The sequence below is a fragment of the Musca autumnalis genome, unplaced genomic scaffold, assembly GCF_047663935.1.
Source record: "Musca autumnalis isolate F117 unplaced genomic scaffold, ASM4766393v1 scaffold_1, whole genome shotgun sequence".
In the NCBI taxonomy this organism is placed as follows: Eukaryota; Metazoa; Arthropoda; class Insecta; order Diptera; family Muscidae; genus Musca; species Musca autumnalis.
In genome coordinates this window covers 108,743,385-108,764,764 of record NW_027411644.1, presented here as the reverse complement: position 1 = coordinate 108,764,764, position 21,380 = coordinate 108,743,385, and the positions used below count along the sequence as shown (strand labels likewise).

At 35.3% G+C, this 21,380-nt stretch overlaps 1 protein-coding gene across 2 annotated transcripts in view; it reads right to left on the bottom strand.

Moving 5' to 3' along the window:
• Nucleotides 1-787: 787 nt before the first annotated feature.
• Nucleotides 788-21,380, bottom strand: part of sqz (squeeze) — a 44,317-nt gene continuing 23,724 nt past the window's right edge. Inside the window, exons 2-4 of one of the 2 annotated variants that reach the window (XR_012412977.1) lie at nt 8,370-9,124; nt 3,899-6,166; nt 790-3,473 (exon numbers count right to left, since the gene is read on the bottom strand). Coding sequence is in view for 1 of the 2 variants with exons in the window: in XM_073987600.1 (XP_073843701.1) it covers nt 4,808-6,166; nt 8,370-8,930 (1,920 nt within the window). In the remaining variant the exon portion in view is untranslated. Of the gene's footprint in view, nt 6,167-8,369; nt 9,125-21,380 lie in introns of both variants that reach the window. The other variant, XM_073987600.1, reaches the window with a different exon arrangement.

Here is a 21,380-nt window from a genome sequence, read left to right as displayed (position 1 = left end):
TTTTAGATACATACAAGAGAAATTATTATTATTATTAAATAACTACAAAATTAAGGTAACTTTATATCATATGTATGTTTGTAGATAAACTTATGTATATATGTGGTATCAACTTTATGTGTGTGGGGTATAATTGTGTGTATTTATAATTTAGTTATTTTTAAAATATGTATAAAAAGAGAAGAGTTTTAAAAACAAATGTTAAAACTAAAAATTCATTATTAGCATTATACATGTGAGCATACATCCACACCTAAATATATGCGGCGTTTGTATATGTGTTTTTATTAAATTCTCATAAATCATTTAATGGGGAGAGCTTTTTTTGTTTATTGTATTTGTGTATTTTGTTTATCTCCTCTAATAGCATGGATTTATTATTAATAATTAATTACTATTTATGAATATTATTTTTGTCGTTTCTTTTATTTTGTGTGTGTTTAATTGTGTGTGGTTAAATCTAATATTTTTTATATATTCTTTTTTTGATACATACAAGACCAGGTATGTTCGAAAAAAAACTATATATAAATTAATACATTTTAAAATATTTTTACAAAATAAAAAGGGGAAAATAAATTACGTTGTTTTATTTAAAATTAAACATTTGAATTACTGACAGTACTTGGTACTGTTTGTAATTCAAATCAAGTATACAATTTGTGTGTGTTTTTATTATAATTTGTTATAATATATATTATACATAAATATATAAAATAGTATCTATAATTTCATGCTATAAACAAATTTAAAAAATATATTTTTAAAAAGAAGGATATAAGAAATGGGAAGAAACTAAGTGATAAAAAGAGAATCGTAAATATATAAATATTATAAATTAAAATATCTTTATATGGAAGAGTTAATTTAAGTTTGAAGTATTTAACGGTAAAAAAGTTAAGAGTTAATATAAAGGAAATATTTTTTTTACAATTAAAAAAACTTTATTTCCTTTAAATTAATTCTTAAAAATTGTATTCCCACCAGGAGAATAATAAAGAATAGTGATTTATTTTGTAATTTATTTATAACTTCAAAATTTTAAATATTTGTTATGAAAAGTATGAATAAGACTTTATGATTTGCTTTTTATAGCAGAAAACGTCTTATACATGGGGATTATATCGCCAGACAGGGAGTGTTAATTTAAAATGTAATCTTTTTCACAAAAACCTCTAATATTTTTGATAGAATTAAATCAAAACTTAAGATTTTTATAAGCTGTCAGCTGAAAATGTCTAGAAAAAGGCAGCTCACAGGAGAGCTTTGAAAAAAATTAATCTACAATTATTCACCTAAATCAGTGAAATATTAAAAGTGTATACATTTTTCCAATATCGTCCATTCGAGAGCTGTCTTTATCTTCTTACAAGTTATAAAAATGTTAAGTTTATGAATTCTTTTAGTTTTATTAATGGTAACCTGAGTTTTTCTAAACACTTCTAAAGAAATATTTCGAAAAAAAAAATGTTAAATGAAAAACGTAGAAAGTGGAACTTTTCACAAGAGCAATCGATGATACATTGTCTGTCTGTGCTCAAACCAAATCAGCTGCTATTTTTGCCATGTTTGAGTTTCTCTATGTCGAACAAAACTATTTATTTATAGATTTACACAGTTTCGATTTGATTTCGTTCGAGATGGAGAAACACAAAGATTCTAAAGCGGCCTCAAGAATAATTAAAAATGGGTAGATATCTTTCTTCTGAAATCGTTTCCTAAAGCTCAGCAATGCTTTCTATCTCAGAGGTGATCGCAATTTTAACATAAAAATATTCTCTGTAAGACCTCCACACTATAAACTATTATGGTAAGGGGAACACTCGATATGAAAGTCACTGAACGGACCATTCTAAATGAAGGATCAAATCTCGAAAAATTCAGTGTAATCGCCTTAAAAAATTGCAAAAATATTCACAACATAATGTAAGGAAGTGGAAGACTCCAGACATTAAGGTCGAAGAATGGTCTATTTCAACTGCCCTAAACCCGAATATTCTTGGTGAAACCTAATAATGCAAAAATTGTTATTGTAGTAAAAATTAGTAGGTTCTTGCAGGTTCTGGAACAGAGCAATTGTTTTATATGCCACTTAGGACAAACCACTTGGGACAAGTTAATTTTTTTTTTTGATTATTTCAATTTTCTAAAATACGAATATTATCGACAACACCTTCTAGAATCATTTCGAAACATGACACTGCACTCAAAGGTGTGACCAATATGAATTTTTCACAAGACTTGGGACTTCACAAACTATGCCAAGGAAATATGTTGCTAGCTAGTCTCTTGTGGGGATCGGGGCAGCTGTCTTGACAAAAATCGATTGTAATAATATTCAAAACATGGGCTAAGGAGAACACTGTCCATAATGGTCGAAAAACGCGCTATTTGACCTGTCAAAAAACCCGAAGATTATCGTAATAGCTTTGACACAATATGTTTAGCTTCTCCGACACTCAAAAGACCAACCAAACCTATTGGCAAACGCAAATCGTTTGAATTTTAAAGGAAGATTTGGAGCTGGTTCACATCCCAAAGAGGAAAGATTTTAACCCTGATTGTTTAGCTTCTCCAACACTTAAAATACCAAACAAAGCTATTAGCAACATTAAATATTTTGAGCCAAGGACGCAAAAAAACTTTGCTTATGTCTTATTACCATTGTGTGTTAGTGTTATGACATGTTGACTTGCACAACCACACCCAACATGTACAAATCAGGACGCTATCATCAAAGGATTTGAAGATATCAAACGGGTCTTCTTCAAGCAATACTATTTATTTTTAATTTCTGAACATTGATTTCGACCAATTGATGTAGAAAATTTCCTATAGCTTCTACTTAAAATTTCACCATCCCAAACGTAATGGGGTTATACTGCATGAGTTGAGTTTAGTCTCTCTTCCGTTTCAACTTGAAGGAGAAAGTGAGAAAACTCACGGGGAGTTTTCATTCATAATAATCGCTTATAACTCTGCAAATTCCCAAATAGTGGTCACATAATTTTTTTTTAAGTGAATCAGTAGCAGAATTCTGTAGCTCAATAAAAACATCCATAAAAATTGGAAACACTGTTGCTGCGCCTTTACTTGGGTTTGTAACTTACGGACAAATATCGTTAATTACCGAATTTATAGCTTTTTTAATTTCACCGATTTTTGTCGGGAACCAACAAATCAGTTAGAGTAACCCACTACAGATAAGCCAATTATGTTAACATGATTCAGTATTTAATTCGTATAAATATTTACAAAAAAAGTGAGGTTACCCGAGGGCCAGAGAATCACTTTCAGCTTGGCAAATTTGTAAGTTTATGGGTGCGGAGAGGAAAATTAAAAAAGATTTTCTCCCAAAAACTACCAACCACGCTGAATCGAAGTCTCTTCTACTACCCTTTCGTCTGCTGATCTCTAAATTAAGCTTAAATAACTTTTAGATGAGGTTTAATAATATCTTCTCCAAAAGAAAACTATATCGACACCTCCAAATAATAGTATGCTAAGTCTAAAAAGTGAGTTTTGCAGGAGAAGCTCTCAAAGTTTGGCAATTTTTTTGAACTTCAGTACTATGCTAAGTCAATATTTGTTTATAACTTATGTTCGGATTGACCGATCATTACCAAAATTGGACAGAATATAAGTTAAAGGACGTTCGACACCTCCAAATAATAGTTTGCTAATTCTGAAAAGCGAGTTTTGCAGGACAAGCTCTCAAAGTTTGGAAATTTCTTTGACCTTCAGTACTATGCTAAGTAAATATTTGTTTATAACTTCTGTTCGGATTGTCCGATCATTACCAAAATTTGTCAGAATTTAAGTTAAAGGACGTTAAATATAAAAATGTAAAGAACTTGAAAACATGCTAAGTCGACTTAGCATACTATTGTTTGGAGGCGTCGATATATAAGTTTGACCAACATTTTTCTAATTCTTTTTAGAAAATGTTTTCCTATATATGACATCTCTATATCTCCCTACCACCACATTTGTTGGGGGTTATTCTGAATAAAAACTCCCCGCGAGTTTTGTTCCTCTACCGTTTCAACTTAAAGGAGAGAGTGAGAAAACTCACGGGAGGTTGTCATTCGTTATATTTTGACAATGATTGAATGCGAATGAATTCTTGATCGTTTTTTGGGTATGGGGATTTCATTTGGTCATATTACCACTTTGAGGTGTTATAGGTCCTATTCAAACACTACTGCCAAAGCTTGATAACCTATGAAAAACTTTTCCCCACTTCGAAAACTATATTCCTCTAAGAAAAAAACACCTTTCTACGTTTTTCATTGTAAAAGAAAATTTTAAAAGAATTTAAACAGAATCCGTAAACATAGATTACAAAAGAAAGTAATATTAAAAACAATTTCAAATTGTTTTTGTTATCTTACATTTCTAAAGGTTTTGATGATGGATGATATTCTACAATAGGTTTGTTTATGTGATATTTTTTCTGTTACGTGTTCCATGTTAAATTGTATTATATTTCAATTTTTACTTCTACGTAAAACAAGCTAAGTAGAGATAATCATGGAGTTTGAGGTTATGGGAAAATGGATGATACCATAACTGCCGCTTAAACACCTAACCTTGTTCAGCTCTCCTCGGGAGAGTTATCCATGGTATTGGGGCCTTTTTGTTGACGTTGTGATTGTGTTTGTTGTTGCGTTTCATAGCTACTGCCGCTGCTACTACTACTGGCAGCTGCTGCTGCATACATTTTTTGCCTTTTAACCACATTTGATGATGATGCGGTCGATGAACTTGTACTCGAAGCTGATGGCGACGATGAGGGAGTGTTATACTATTGTGTTTTATCTTTACCCGCCCCACCACCAGCTGTAACACTAAGACCCAGTAGATGATCACCGGCCAGCAGACCTGCTGCTGCCGCCCCCGGTTGATGGGCATAATTGCGTATTTGATGCAACGATATTAGTTGTGTGGGAAATCCTGCTGCTGCAGCAGCATTTTGTGGATAGATATAGGCAGCTGCGGAGGGTGCTCTTTGTTGGGCCAATGCGGCGGCCTGCAAGTGGCTGGGTGCTGTGGGAATGGGTGTAAAAGCTGAAGTAGTTTTGACATCGTAAGGTGACGAATTCACCACCACCATGTTGTTGGGAGAGTGTGATTGTTGTTGCTGATGATGCTGTTGTTGCTGCTGCGATGATTGGCGTATCACCAAATCCTCACCCTGTTCTATGGGACTTTGTGAATGATTGGGGGTATTGCCACTGTTTGCACTATCACCACCACCGCCGCCACCTGCTCCACCACCACTACCATTTGCATTGCCATTGACCAAGCGCTGATGGTGTTGCAGCAATTCCTGTTGCTGCTGTTGTTGTTGATGTTGTAGCGTTGAAAAATTATAGCCGTTTTGTGCCTGTTGCTGTTGAGCCTGCTGGGCCGCCTGTTGTTGCTGTTGTATGGCCTCCGCCAAAGTGGCTGCATTGACCGCACCATCCGCACTTACCTTGGCCCAATAGGCAGCATTTGCATCCCCGGCTGCTGCCGCATTCATCACGACCTGACGTTGTAAACTCAAGCCTATGCCACCGGCCGGTACATGCTGTTGAACATTAAGATTGGCATGTCGTTGTTGTTGCTTCTCCGCTTTTTCGGCATGTTTTTGTAAATGCTTTTCCAGATATGTTTCTTGGGTATATGATTTGCCGCACAAATTACAAATGTGGGTCTTTAGATGTTTCGAATCCTTGTGCTTGGGTATGTGTTCGAGCAGGGTCATTTCATCGGTGAAACATTTATAGCAGGAATTACATTTGTACGGCTTGTCCGTTTGATGGCATCTTGAATGCGATTGAAGATTGGAGAGTTGTGAAAATGCTTTCGGACAACCGGCATGACGACATTTATAGGGTTTATCGCCCGTGTGGGTACGTATGTGCTGTTGCAGATGCGAGAGTTGAGTGAATTTTCGTTGACAAATTTCACAACGATAGGGTTTAATGCCCAAATGGATGCGTGTATGTTGGGAGAGGTACGATGAGTTGGCAAACGATTTGGTACATTGGGTACATTTGTAGGGTTTAGTCTCGCGACCATCCGGTGAGGTATGATGATGTGATCGATGTGATTTCTGTTGTGTTGGCTGTTGTTGTTGCTGCTGATGATGGTGTTCCAAGGCGGCATTCGGGTCGTACTGGAAAGAGAGAGAGAAGAGGGAAAATTATAATTAGTTGTGAATTTCAGATATGGGGAAGTAGGGAAATTAAGGTAGAATAAAATGACCAGATGGGACTCTGTAGGCATTGACCTAGACATTCAAAGAAATTTGTGGAACGAATCTTGGACAGAAGATACTAATCGTACTTTACGAATGGATTTATTTAAATAAAGTCAGGCTGATGTGCACGATAACTCTTGAATAGATCAAACGATTTGGTCCATACTTTGCACCTCGTGTTATTTTTGGCAAATGTAGATCAAGTTCTAATATTGGCCATAATTGGACCACTCTTTCGGACCACAAAATTTCAAGTTTTCCGCTAAAATGGTAAGCACGTTAACTCTAAAAAGGGAGGAAGGAACCGATTTAGATCAAACATTGCACATTATTGTCGTATTTCAGACATAGATCAGGTTCGAATATAGACTATATCGGTCCACTGCTTCGTGTACCTCTCATACAACATTTAATTTTTTTCTCAAAAGTGGAGTTTAATATCAGCTCTCGAATCATTTTGATTTTTTTTTTTTTTTTTGAAACGGTCAGCCGTGGCGGACTCTTTTGCGACGGTATAATTTTTTGGAGAGGTCAATCCAAATTTTTAGAGATAATGAATGTCCCAAAAGCTTAAAAATCCTACCGGCACCAACAAAACAATTGATGAGCACGATTACTCACGAATTGAGTATCCGATTTGCCCGAAACTTTACACATTGTAAAATTTCTTCCAAAAGTGAATCAAGTTTCAAGAAGGCCTGCATTGGACAACGCTTTCGGGCAATCCACTTCACAAACTTGAAAGAAATTAATGGCGGTTCAAGGATCGTTTTGAAATTATCATCCAAAATCGTCCTCGTATATCTGCCTAGAACGAGAGTAAGTCCACATTTTCTGGCATAATGGCCAAAAAGCTTGAAAAGATATCTTACGGTGACAAAATAAAATGACCGTTGTGAACGATAACTATCGAAAGGTCCAGCCTTTACACATCGTAATATTTATCTGAAACGTACATCAATTTGAGAGGGTACCTCCCTCACTTAAGATAACAATTTTTGCTTAAGTGCAGTTTATGGTCTGTTGGAGGATTTGTATGAAATTTTCATGGAAGGTAGTCCTTGTGACTCTGATTACAACGATATAATTTTTTTCGTGTGCAACCCCAGACTTCCTTACATAATGACCCAGAAGCTCTAAAACCCCTCAGGTGACCAACTAAAATATCTGATTTGCACGATAACTATCGAAAGGTGTGACTGATTGATAGTGGTCCATCCTTTCCACACAGTAGTATTTATTTCTCTTACTTATATCAAATTCGAAGAAAGACTATATCGAACAATTTCTTGGGGTACCTCCCTCACAAAAGTTCAAAATATTCGCTTAAGTGCAGTTTAAGACCTGTTTTAGGATTGTTTTGTAATTTTCATCGAAGGTATTTCTTGTGATTCTGATTACAACGATGTAATTTTTTCGGGACCAACTAAAATGGTTGATTGATTGGCACGATAACTATCGAGGGGAGTGACTGATATTGGTCAAACATCGTTATTCGAATTTCAATTTTAGATTAAGTTGGAAGATGGACTATATCGAACAATTTCTTGGGGTACCTCTCTCACAAAAGTTCAAAATTTTAATTATGTGCAGTTTAAGACCTGTTTAAGGATTGTTTTGAAATGTTCGTGGAAGATAGTCCTTGTGGTCCTGATAACAACGATATAATTTTTTTGGTGGGCAAATCCAGGCTTCCTAACTTAACGAGCCAACAGTTTTAAAAATCCTACGATGACCAACTAAAATGGCTGATTACCCGAAAGGAGTAACTGATAGTGGTCCAACAATTCAAACACAGTAGTATGTATTTCTCTGACTTATATCAAATTCGAACATAGACTATATCGAATAATTTCTTGGGGTACCTCCCTCACTGGAGTGCAGTTTGCATCGAAGATAGTCTTTGTGATTCTGATTACAGCGATATAGTTTTTTTTCGTGGGCAAGCCCATTCTTCCTAACATACTGACCCAAAGGCTTTTCAAAATACGGAAGAGGGAAAATTCATTTTCATTGCTAAATGAATTTGATTTATAACTTCCCATAACTCCTCAAGACTGGGCTTAAATTCTACTCTTGATATGAATGATCATACCGCTCCCACCTCTTCAAAACTTACCTTTTGTTCCGGTTGTTCGCTCATATTCGGTGTAGGCGGTGAATTTGGCGGACTGTAAGATTGTTTCAGCTGTTGTTGTTGTAGATGCTGTTGTTGCTGCTGCTGTTGTTGTTGCTGCTGTTCGTGAGCCTGTTGCTGTTGTTGTTGATGTTCAGCTACCAATTGTTGCTGTTGCTGCTGCTGTTGTTGTTGCTGCTGCTGCTGTTGCTGGAGATTAACACCAACCAAACCATTTTTCAACGAATAATCCAAACGTTCAACATTTTGCCGGAACTCATTGATATTGAATGGTTTATTGTATTCATGCACCAATTGCGCTGTACGCAGGTCAGCTGTAGTCAAATGACTCAGCGACGATAAAACGCTACGATCATTCATTGAGCGTAATTGATCGATTGTGGGTGGTCGTCGATGATGTAAATTGTGTAAATTGTTGGCCACACCGGCGGCGGCGGCAGCAGCAGCTCCACTTACTCCTACTCCACCACCGGACGACTGATGATGATGATAGACGTTTGTTGAGGCAGCTGCTAGGGCCGTTAAGGCTGATATATCAGCCATAAAAGGAAGTGAATTGTCTATTTTTGATAACGAAAAAATGGAATCCGAAGAAATCAACTGCTGCTCATTGGCGCTAGCTGGCTCTGGTTTCAGCGGGTCGTTGGTGTACAGTTACAGCGTATTAACGTTCGCTTTCAATGATTTCCGAATAAAAACTGAAGTTTGTGGCCAACTTGTAAAAAAAGTTACCAATTCTGCAAAGAAGCAAAAAGAAATGGTTATTGTTTTTCATTCTGTTAAACAAAAAATGAAAAACCTTTAAAATTTCATTCATAAAATGTATTGCGTATTTTTTGTTGACCAAGCATCATTGTGGAGGGTTATAATATGACCATACTGCTGTTGTTTGGTGGTAGCTGCGTTAACTTTTGCAATTTATGCGTAATATTTCCAGAATGCATTGCGTAAGCACGCATTATGCACTTTACCCGTGTTAAAGTATATACAATTTTACAGTGGGAGGCAAAATTTTAGGCTTTAAATATATGACACCAAGTGGACATTGTCTTAAAACGACTCCAAACTGTCCGCATGGAGCGAAAATTAATTGTCGTTAACCACTCAACTTAATATTCCATCCCACTGTACCCCACACCACAGAAGAAAGACAACAACGATCGTGCTCTTCTTCTGCCCAACAAAAGTAGTTCTTTTTTGGTATATAGGAAATGTAGTTTTTGAATAAAAAAATTGTCTTGAAAGCATGTATGAAAATTTTAATAAAACCAATAAAACAAAAACGAACGAACTTAACTATACCGGCTTTTTAAGACCAATTCAGCAAAAACTTATTTTTAAAGGGTATTATTAAAATTCGCTGTTGGGTTTTTTTGCAACAATAAGCACAAAAACTTTTACTTTAGTTGTACTTAAAGTCGTCGATGGCGCACTGTGCCAATAAAATTGCCAAAACATTTAGCAGCAGTTTCCGACAAAAAAACAATTCGAAAGTTATAAACATTAATTTCAGCAAATATTAAGTTTTTTGTTGGATCACCGAAAAAAGTAGAATAGGGAAAAAAATTAGCGCCAATGCGAGGAGGAAAAAAGGTGGCAAAAAGATATGGCACCAAAAATTATTTCATTTCAATAACAAGTAGGAAAAAAGTGCGAAGAAGAAGGTTTAAATACTTTTTGGTAGTTGCTATGTGAAGTTAGAGATATAGGGGATCTTCACTGAAGAACTCTGAACTATCTTAATGGCCGTGTCGAGAGACAAACTAACGCTTAAGACCTTGCGTAATGGAAAACTGCCATCAAAGCATTAATATCCAAGACTTCGTAATGAAAAACTGTTTTGGATTGAATAAAAACCATTAGCCAAAGCAACTACTGTCAATATAGTTCGGAGACCATTGTGTGGATACATAGCAAACCAACCAGGGATTGGAAACAATGATATAGCAACAATAACTAGAATTTTAATAAACCTGGAGATTGCAAAGGCTCTTTCGTCCAGGTTTTTCAGTTAAACATTTGGATCCAAAATACTTCGACCACGATCTTTATGCAATTGTGAGGAGACGGAAAAACAGATAGAGAGGAAAGAAAATACCTATGATGAGTGTCAAATTAGGTTAAAAGCAATAATCGATTTAGGCGGATACATATGTACATATGTAGAATTCGATGTACCCTCAACCTATGACTGGAAAAAGAAGAGATTACAGATACAGATAAAGAAGAGATTACATTTTATAAGTCCTTTGTTCTATGTGTAGAAATATAAGGGGAGAACACCATGGTGACTCGACTCGTTGCATTTAAACCTATCGAAATATTGTCCTTGGCACGACAAATTCCTGCAATGACAATGCCTTAGAAGATAAGCTTTTGGTCAGAAATTTAAGTCTTTTTATCTACGAATGGATTCATCTCGGCCTATGCTAACAAACTAGGCAACATCAAATTTTCAACGGTGGCAAATCCCCTCAGTTAATGCTGGCTTACATTTCCCGAGTATTTCAGCCATGAAAAACTTCTCTACTTGTGGTGTCCGGAAGTCCCATACCATTGAGCCAATATGAATCGGCGTGTACTCGTTGATATGAGAGAAGTCTCCCTTGTCCCTTCGGGAATGTTGTGGGAATATATATATATATATATATGTATGTAGTTTGGTTTTAGGGTTTTACTGAACAAGCAGGGCCTTTGTCGCGAAAATCAGTGGCTGGACTTTGGCCTTTAATTCCTCAGCAACCACTGTACGTATATTTATGTAATTTGAATTGACGAAAATCTTAAGAGGCCACCTATCGAACAAAATATTTCTATCCGTTCAAAATTTATAAATGCATATTAGGCATAAAAACGATTCTGGATCACCCTCAATCTTTAGGCTAACGAGGGTGTAAAGACTTGTAACGATTAAAAATGTGCCTTATCGAAATAATGTCTTTGAAATACATTTTTATTTCCACGAAATCTGCTTCAGACAATTCCATCTGTCCGGCTGGCGGGTGCTTACATGATAACTCTCGGACAGACCAATCTATTGTGTCCAAACTTTGCATATTGTACAATTTTATCCAAACATAGATCAACTTCGAAAATGAGCCATATCGGTTCACTTCTCCATGTACCTTCCCACCAAAGTTCAATATTTTTCAACATAGTGCTTCAAACTTTGCTCTTCGTAATATTTCTTCCAGACGTAGATCAGGTTCGAATGTGGAATATATCTATCGGTCGGTCCTTTGGGTACCTTCCACACAATTTTTTTTTTTCGCAAGAGTGCAGTTTAATGACTTTTCCCAGATCTTTTTGCAGAATGTTATCCACGCTTCAACTATCACGACGGTACAAATTTATTTAGAGGCAATCCATACTTCCAAACTTAGTCCCAATTTACATTAGGCAAGTTTACTTGCGGCAATTGTCTGTTTGTAGGTGAGAGAGGGTGTTGACAGGCAAAGGGTTAGCATATGCCTCACCTCTCTCTCTCTCTCCATCAACTGATAATTGCCGCAAGGAAAATCCTAATATAAATATGGACTTAGTTTAAATTCGAAGGTAGTATACATCTTTCGGGTATCTCCCCCACAAACGTTCGACATTTTTCTCTTAAATGGTTCTCACTATAACTCTCGAATCTTTACACATATTTTGAGGTTATTGGACGGTTAGACAGTTATCGATAATTGCGAATGCTTAAAATGCTTATAATTTCGGTAATTATGATGTTTTTCGGTAAGTTAGCGACGAATAAAAAGCAGTCGTAAAGTTCTACCGATAGCAAGAGTGTTGTCAACTTTTATTTGAACTTGAATTTCATTTATAACTTTACGCTTTAATTTTACCCATTTTTGTCGGTAACTCAAAAAATGAGTTAGAGAATCCACTACAGGTTCGAAAATTGACTATATCGGTTGACTCCTTCGCCGCGTAACTTCCACGCAAAATTTCAAGATTTAAAGTGCAGTTTATAGTGTTGGGCAATCTCGTTCATTAAGCGGATCGATCTTTTTCATTCCGTTCACCAAAAAGATCCGGGCCATTTACTTCGTTCGTTGGCTCTTTTTCGTTCAACAATACATTTGACTGTATTATTTTCTTTTGAAGTCGTTCGTTCTCTGCTGCATATGACTCCGTCGTTCTTTTCACCGAATCGTTCTTTTGAAAATGTTCGTTCACGAATGACACAACTGTTGTGTTACTTGCTTGTTTGTGTGCTAATGGGGGTGGTTTTGTTTCTGAACGTAGTGGTGGTGGTTTTGATATGAAAGAACCAGATGAACGAATGATGCAAAAGAAAGATATGACCGAGATCTGCTACTGAATGAGGTGAGTTACTGAGCGAGAGTAGCTCTCTGAATCATTGTTTGTTTTGTGTGGAAATTTGTGCTGCTTCCGCTAACGCAGCGTTTGTTTAGAGCAAAACCAATGCTGCTAATTTTGTAAGCAGCAATGACTCGTCCATCGGGGATCTAAATGAACGATATAAAAGAATGAGCTGGATACGCATCCGTTCGTTCTTTTCACGGAATCGTTCCTTTGAGCCGGTTTGTTCATGAACGACACAACTCTAGCAGTTTAAAGACATGTCTCGGATCGTTTTGTAATTTATATGCAGCAGGTTGTCCTGTCGCGTCCTCTATTACGACAGTAAAAGTTCTTTCCATACTCCCTGAGAAATGGCCCAAAAAACCAACCATTTTGCTTCATACTTTGTACATCGTTATATTTTTCGTCGGTTCACTCTTTCGGGTATCTGTCCTACATTTCATAGTTTTGACACAAGTACAGTTTAGGAACCCTTCTCGGATCGTCATAAATTCTTTGCAGCAGGATGTGCTCGCGCGGCCACTTTACAAAAAAGTAATTTTTGTTCACAATAAATTCAGTACCCATATCTCGGAAAAGTATGGACTTCCGCCGGAAAACTATACATTGTTGTTATGAGGAAACAAGGACCAGTTATGATGAACATTTTTTCGAGTTGATAGGTAGAAGGGTGTAATGGTGATAAAATAAAATTTATCCGGAAAAGTCAACACCCATATCTCGAAAAGGATGGGATTTCCCCTGATAAATTATATATATTGTTCAGAGTACCTATGCTAAAAATGTCCATTCAATCCGAGAGGTGCCGCTACACGCAGAGAAAAAATATTTTTCGCTTTTGTTGGAACAAAAATATATGTTTTGGTTCCAAAAATGTATTTGTTTTGTTCAAACATTGTAATCCAAATCCAAAAATACCATCTTTTGTTCCAAACATAGAAAACAAAAACAACTTTCGAATTTCCGCAATATTGTCAAAATCGTTAACAATACCGATTGTAGGAACTATCATAATCTAATTTTGTTTACAAAAAGTATTGTCAATACAGAAAACCAGCCCAGAAATTTTTGATTTGAGTGCATATACTTCTCATATACACTTTTCGCATAACTTGGATATAAATGTCGCGTATAATATTGCAATCATTGATGAACACAATACATGGTTTGCTGCATTGGCTGACAACAAAGACAAACAAAAAGCCACAAGAACCCACCACAACATAAGTAATAATTAAACACCATAACAAACATGAAAATGAAAGAAGAATGAAACAAAACAGAAACAAATAAAAACAAGAGTCTCACAAGTACATACACACAAAAACAAAGGTAAAGGCAGCATGTCATACGAACACACCACAACTCACCAAAATTGTTTTTTCAACACGGCATCGAATAGCGAGAGAAGAGAAACAAATTTTCGAAGAAAAGAGAGAAATATTGTTCAGTTGACACAAACTATTTTTGGATTTACAATACTACATGAGGAATCCAACAATATGTTAACAATACATATTTTGCTCTTGGAATATTGTTGGATCAAACATATTTTTTTCTCTGCGTGTAATCAACATAATGGTTAAAGTAAGACATATGTACATATCTGAAAAGTCAAGAAGTCTCGGGAAATATGGTTATCCTCTGGAAAACTATATGCATATTGCTGTGATCAGGATATTAAGGACTACCTATGGTAAAAATTGCAACCCTATCCGAGAGGTGCCCCTAAATGATACTTGTTCCCCCATACAAGCTAAACAAACCACAGTGCACATTATATCTGCTGTCCCATGTGTTACATATCAATACATGCATATTCACATAAATCAAACCTCATACTTATGACACTGCCCCGTGTTACGACGATACGCAAAACATATTAGCTGTTTTTTACGTCCACAGTTAGCCTCACCACGGTGCGCCTAAACTAGATTTAAATGACCTGCGATTCTGAGGCTAAATTGTTCATAGATGAGAAAAATAAAAAAAAACAAAAAAAAATCGCCGGAGGGATTTTTAAATAAATCGCGGTCAAAGTTCGCATTTTTTAGGTTTTCACGATTTTGCTTGGAAACCGCGAGTCGTATCGTAATGTGACTAAAGAAAATGTTGTAGCAGTGAAAATTCTCTACAAGATTGGCCTTTTCCTATGATTTACCATTTTTAGATATTGAAGTTCAAATTGGGACAATGGACTGACTTTATCGCCTCCTTATAAAACAATGCCATGACTGCAATTTCCCAACTTAAAGTTATAGGTATATCAAATACCTAAATGGTACAGACAAGAAAACATCACACAATCAATTTTGTATGGAATTTTCACAGCAATAAGATTTTCTCAGGTCCCATATCGATAAGACTTTCCGTATTCATGCAAAAACGCGAAACCCTAGCAAAAAACCTAAAAATGTAACCTGAGATTCTTTATCTCAAAAAAAAAAAAAAACAAAAAACAAGTAAAAAAGCGTCAGTCGGCTTTGCCGACAGAGGTATACCCTCAGCCAATGTGAATTGAAAATATCATCTACGGACAGATAGAATGTATTTAGCGCCTCTTAAGAATTTTGTGACCCTTTATCAACATTTGAACTTGCCGACAAAAATGTGGATTAGGAATTAACACAAATGTTGAACTTTTGAGGGCGAGGTACCCTTAGGGAGGACCGATATGGGCCATTTTAGAAGTTAAACTAAATTTTGACAAAATATTATGGAGGCCAAATTTTGGATCGAATCTGCAAATCCGTTCGAGAGTTATCTTGCGCTCCAACCACTGCACACGGTGTCATAGGGGTTTTTTGAACCTTTCAGGTTATTTTCTCAGGAAGTATTGTTTTGCCCCTGATTAAACTTGTACCGCCTTATGGGGGACAATGAATACAAGTTGTTACAACAAAAATCAAAGCGATTCGAGAGCAGGTCCTAAACTGAACTTTACCGAAATTTTGTGTGGGAGGTACCCGAAGGAGTGGACCGATTGAGTCCATATTTAAACTTCATCTAAGTCTGGTAGAACTTTCACGATGTACAAAGTGTGGGCCAAATCGGTTACTCCCTCCAAGATTTATCGTTCGCACAAATTTTCCCAATATTTTCGAACTTTTGTGGGGGAGGTACCAGAAGGAGTGGACCGATATAACCCATCTTCGAACTTAAACTAAGTTTGGGCAAAATATTACGAAAGCCAAATTTTGAACCGAATCGGTTGCTCCCGTCGAGAGTTATCGTGCGCACCAGCCAGCCAGACAGACAGACGGACGGACATGGCTAAATCAACTCCAAATTGTCCGAAACACATTTCGTCCAAACATACTTGGGGTCTAAAACCATTATTTCGATGAGGCACATTTTGCCCGTATGAAAGTGTACACACAGAGAAAAAAATATGTTTGATCCAACAATATTCCAAGAGCAAAATATGTATTGTTAACATATTGTTGGATTCCTCATGTAGTATTGTAAATCCAAAAATAGTTTGTGTCAACTGAACAATATTTCTCTCTTTTCTTCGAAAATTTGTTTCTCTTCTCTCGCTATTCGATGCCGTGTTGAAAAAACAATTTTGGTGAGTTGTGGTGTGTTTGTATGACATGCTGCCTTTACCTTTGTTTTTGTGTGTATGTACTTCTTGTGAGACTCTTGTTTTTATTTGTTTCTGTTTTGTTTCATTCTTCTTTCCTTTTCATGTTTGTTATGGTGTTTAATTATTCCTTATGTTGTGGTGGGTTCTTGTGGCTTTTTGTTTGTCTTTGTTGTCAGCCAATGCAGCAAACCATGTATTGTGTTCATCAATGATTGCAATATTATACGCGACATTTATATCCAAGTTATGCGAAAAGTGTATATGAGAAGTATATGCACTCAAATCAAAAATTTCTGGACTGGTTTTCTGTATTGACAATACTTTTTGTAAACAAAATTAGATTATGATTGTTCCTAAAATCGGTATTGTTAACGATTTTAACAATATTGCGGAAATTCGAAAGTTGTTTTTGTTTTCTATGTTTGGAACAAAAGATGGTATTTTTGGATTTGGATTGCAATGTTTGAACAAAACAAATACATTTTTGGAACCAAAAAATATATTTTTGTTGCAACAAAAGCGAAAAATATTTTTTCTCTGCGTGTATATGGTAATATTCAAAAATGTTTTACAATCGTTGAAGTTGAGGTTCACCATTTAATAAGTCGCGAACTGTCAATATATTTTATACAATATGAATATATTTATATTAATTGAAGTGTTTTAGCCGGGTTCGCATAAAATGAACCATAACAAATAATTTATGTTGAAGCTGTGTTGTTGGTAATATTAAAAAATGGGTAAAATGTGTTGAAGTTTACAAGTTTTTTTGTGTTCTTTCTTGATTTCTGGTCAAACCACGGAAAATTCAGACATGAGCTCAAAGAAAGAATTGAAGAATACCCTTTGGGCAACATGGTTCTAATGTATGACTTTTTGATATATACACTGCATCCCCCTAACATCGATGCTGACATTTTGAGGTTATGAAATCTAGGTTTTTTGAATTTTTCTTTTATTGGAGGGCGCAACCTGATAATTACACAAACTATTTATTGGATTGTAGAACTCGTGATTTCACGTCATTTGATGTATATCTCATGAGTGTGCTTCATACAGCTCCCTAGTAATAGGAGTCCAAAGTCGAAATTTTGGTGCGTAAATTTTCTTTAAACACTTATTTTTTTACTTCAAAATTTACAACTGTGACTCAGGTACCCTTGAACCCCGGATCTAATGAACCCTTCCGCTTTCAAATCCATCTACTAAAACGGCGGATATAGATACCATGAAAGTAGGAAATTCTGCCAAATTATATTTTGATGATTCCGCGCATTGAACCGCGATTTTCTTTGGTTATTTTTACATAAATGGAATCCTTTATACGCGAGTATATTATTTTCCAAAACCGTGTGGCATAAATTACCGAGATTCTGGAGTAATATTCGTATTTCGCATAAAATAGAATTTGGTAGCACATCCGCGGTTCTTGACGAATTTGTTTAAAATTTTTTATAGTGACGTATTTTTTATGAGCGGTCACTGAAATCGGATGCGCCTTATAATCTTATGTACATCGCGCAATTTGTACCCACATAAAGGTTTTTTGAACAGTAAGATGCAGCTGACCGCACACTTTGGCCGCTGAATGAAAAGTGGAAAAATCGCTACATATTGATAGAGATGCACTCGCTGTATCTGAAAAGCGCATGCGCCTTAACTGATTTTAACGAATTCGCGAATTATACGTTTTTTAACCTTTATGTTTTATCTTTGGTTGTAATTTCAATATTACTTTCTATTTCATAATCCTATTGTTTATCAAAGTAATCAAATACACTTTGTCACTTTGGGTTTGTCAGCGCATTTTCCCTGAAGAAGTTTCAGCGAAGTCCGTCAGTCCTTGCATCGAAATTTAGCGAAATAGTAGAATAACTCCCAAAAGTATTTTTCTATTTTTCGTATTAAACAAAAAAATATATTTTTGAAATAATATTCCAACAATAAGTTTTCGCCTTTTGTTGTTGCTGTAATATGGCAGTTATAAATCCTATCGTTAAAATTTTGGTCTCATATTTTTCTACGCGTTGTCTAGAATCTGTACGTATTTTTATTTTATTTTTTTCGAGTTTTATTTGGACTCTAAATTAGAATAAATTAAATTTACTCCAAGATTTTTTCAGTATTTCTTGATTTTCCGCGAAAATAGAAATACATTTAGTAAATATTTAGGCATCTACGGATAGATATTAAATGCTGTTAACGCTTTATATATACATTTTCTTATTACAGCAAAAATGAAATTTTTAAATATTTGTTCTTTATAAAAGAATAAAACCCCCCATAACTTTGGAGCGCAGCATCCAATTTTGTGAACGCGAACAGATTTGAAACCATGACTTTTTTTCTTAATCTATGTTCCAAAAATTGCGGATGTGCTCGCGAAAATTTTTTTAACATTTCTTCCAATGGAATTGCAAAATAAATTTGAAATTTACCATATACCTACCCTCGTTAGCATAAATGCTGAGGGTATAAAAAAAAATGGTACAACCTGGGAACAAATCATTAACGTCAATCCTTTAGAAAATATTCACAGCTACAACATTTTCCATTTCGATAGAACTTGCAGTTTCCAAGCAAAATCGCGAAAACTTAAAATAACCCTAAAAATGGGAACTTTGACTAGGTATGTCCCTACATCGATTTTTTATTTTTTTTTTTTTTGGATTTTTCTCATCCAGCAACATTGCTGTTTCAGAATCCACAAAACATGCCAGATGTAAGCTGTTTTTAATTAAAGTTAGTTAGGCGCTCCGTGCATGACATTGTTTTATAAGGAGGTGATACAGTCAGTCCATTCTCCCAATTTAAACTTCAATAGGTATCTCAAAAATGGTAAATCCTAGGAACAAATCATTAACGTCAATCTTATAGAGAATTTTCACTGCTACAACATTTTCTTTAGACCCATTATGATACGGCTCGTGCTTTCCAAGCAAAATCGTGAAAACCTAAAAAAGCCCCAAAAATGTGAACTTTTACCGCGGTTTTCTTGAAAATCCTTCCGGCGATTTTTTTGTTTTTTGATTTTCTTCATCTATGGACATTGTAGTTTCAGAATCCGCAAAAACTTCCCAGGTGTAAGCATCTTTCATTTAAATTTATTTAAGGCGCACCGTGTCACTCAAATGACACCTTTTTTTTGCATGAAAAACATGTTGTAAAACAATAATAACTAAATCGGAAGTAAATACTCTACTATGTACATATAAAAAAGTCAAGCAAATTCCTATCTACCTATTTATACTATAAACAAAAACAAATACAACCGAGGGGATAGTGACGTAAAAAACAAAACCAAACCAAAAAATTCTTCGCGCCGTTTGACCACAAAATCAACAACAAAATACATACATACCTACATATGTAAATACATAATCCAAGTGAATTCACATGATAAACAAAAAATATCCACTGTCACGATATACAAAAGGACACAGGGAATTGTTGAATGGGAGAAAGAAAAACAAAAATACGGGAAAGGCAAAATATTAATGAATGCAAAAAAAGCACAGCATTTAATAACCGTCGCATGCCAAAATGTCACATTTGTTGTTGCTGCTGTTACAATAGGAGTAGTTGTTGCAATTGACAACAAAGTTATTCCACTGAGGAGGCTAATGAGAGTGTTATGAATTGCCACATTTCATTATTAAATGAGAATTACATACAGTGAGAGAACATAACATTGTGCCAATGCTGCCAACAACAACCATTGGACAAAACACCCTGGTATTCGCAAAAAAACATTTGCAAGGATTAAAAAACAAAATACTCAAACATTATAGAATTTATTGTGCACGAGGGGTTGATACAGTTGCAAATTGTGAGTGCATATAAAAAACGTAGAGAGTAGCAAACCGAGAATGGCAGAAAAAACAGATATCAAAAGCCGGTATTTATCTCAACACCATTTGGTAGGTAATGGACAACTGTATTAAACGAATGATTTTATTTTGTTGTTGTGGCCATTTAATATTAATCAAAATATTAGCGCCTCATTTACAAAATGAACAGACAACAACAGAAAGTAGCAACAACAAACACTTTCATTCAATAGAACACAAAACCACAGTAGCTAAAACAAAAATAGTAGCTAACAAAAAAAAAAAAAAAACGACAACCACTAAACCGAAAACCCAAACAAAAAAAAATAATTCTATTGTAATAGGCCGTCCGTCCGTCCTTTCGTCTGCTTGCTGCCAGTCGTGTGGCAAAATGTGAAAAACACAAAACAAAAACTAACCAAAAGAGATCGTCGTCTTTTTTATAATTTATGACGAGCAATAAAATTAGATTTTTACAGCTGTTTGAGTTTTTTGTTTGTTTTTATGTATTTTGCTAAAATTGAATATATTTTTTGTTCTCTATTGCAATGCATTGTACAAATGATGCAGTGTATTCACAAAGGGTGCTACATTGTTGGGGTGACAGGAAATTTTATTATGTTTGTAGTTTTATTGGTTAAGGGTGTTTAGAGTTAAAAAACACATTTGGCTTCAAAGTCCTTTTGGAGCATCTCTCGGATCGAGTTGAAACCCAGATATCGGGAAGTGTAGATAAAAAATGTAATCCAAGGAGTGCCCCTAAACAACGTAATGATGATATATTGAAACATACAGTCAGAGTCAAAAGAAAGTTAACACCAAACATTTTACTTTAAATGTCATTATTTCACTGATATATGTAAGGATATGATACATACATAATATAAATGTAATTTTTTAGGTACCTATTTAGTGCTGAACTAAAATCCTATAAATATTAGGACTTTCATAAGTTTCATTTCATTATAGAATAAATGAAGAACAAACAAACAAACATTGTTCCACAACATCCCATACGGGACAAGGGAGACTTCTGAAGATGAAGATTTAACAAAATAACCCACAATTTTGCAAGTCAAAAGAAAGTTTAACTTGGTATGCCTTTCATTGGCCATTTGAACTTCTTTTCATCACGAGTGTCCAAACATTAAATCCACAAGTGCTTTGGTGAAATCTGGTGATAATTCCCCATTGGACCCGTAGTACCGCTTTCAGCTAATCTTGGTGTAAAATTGACCTCTATTTAAT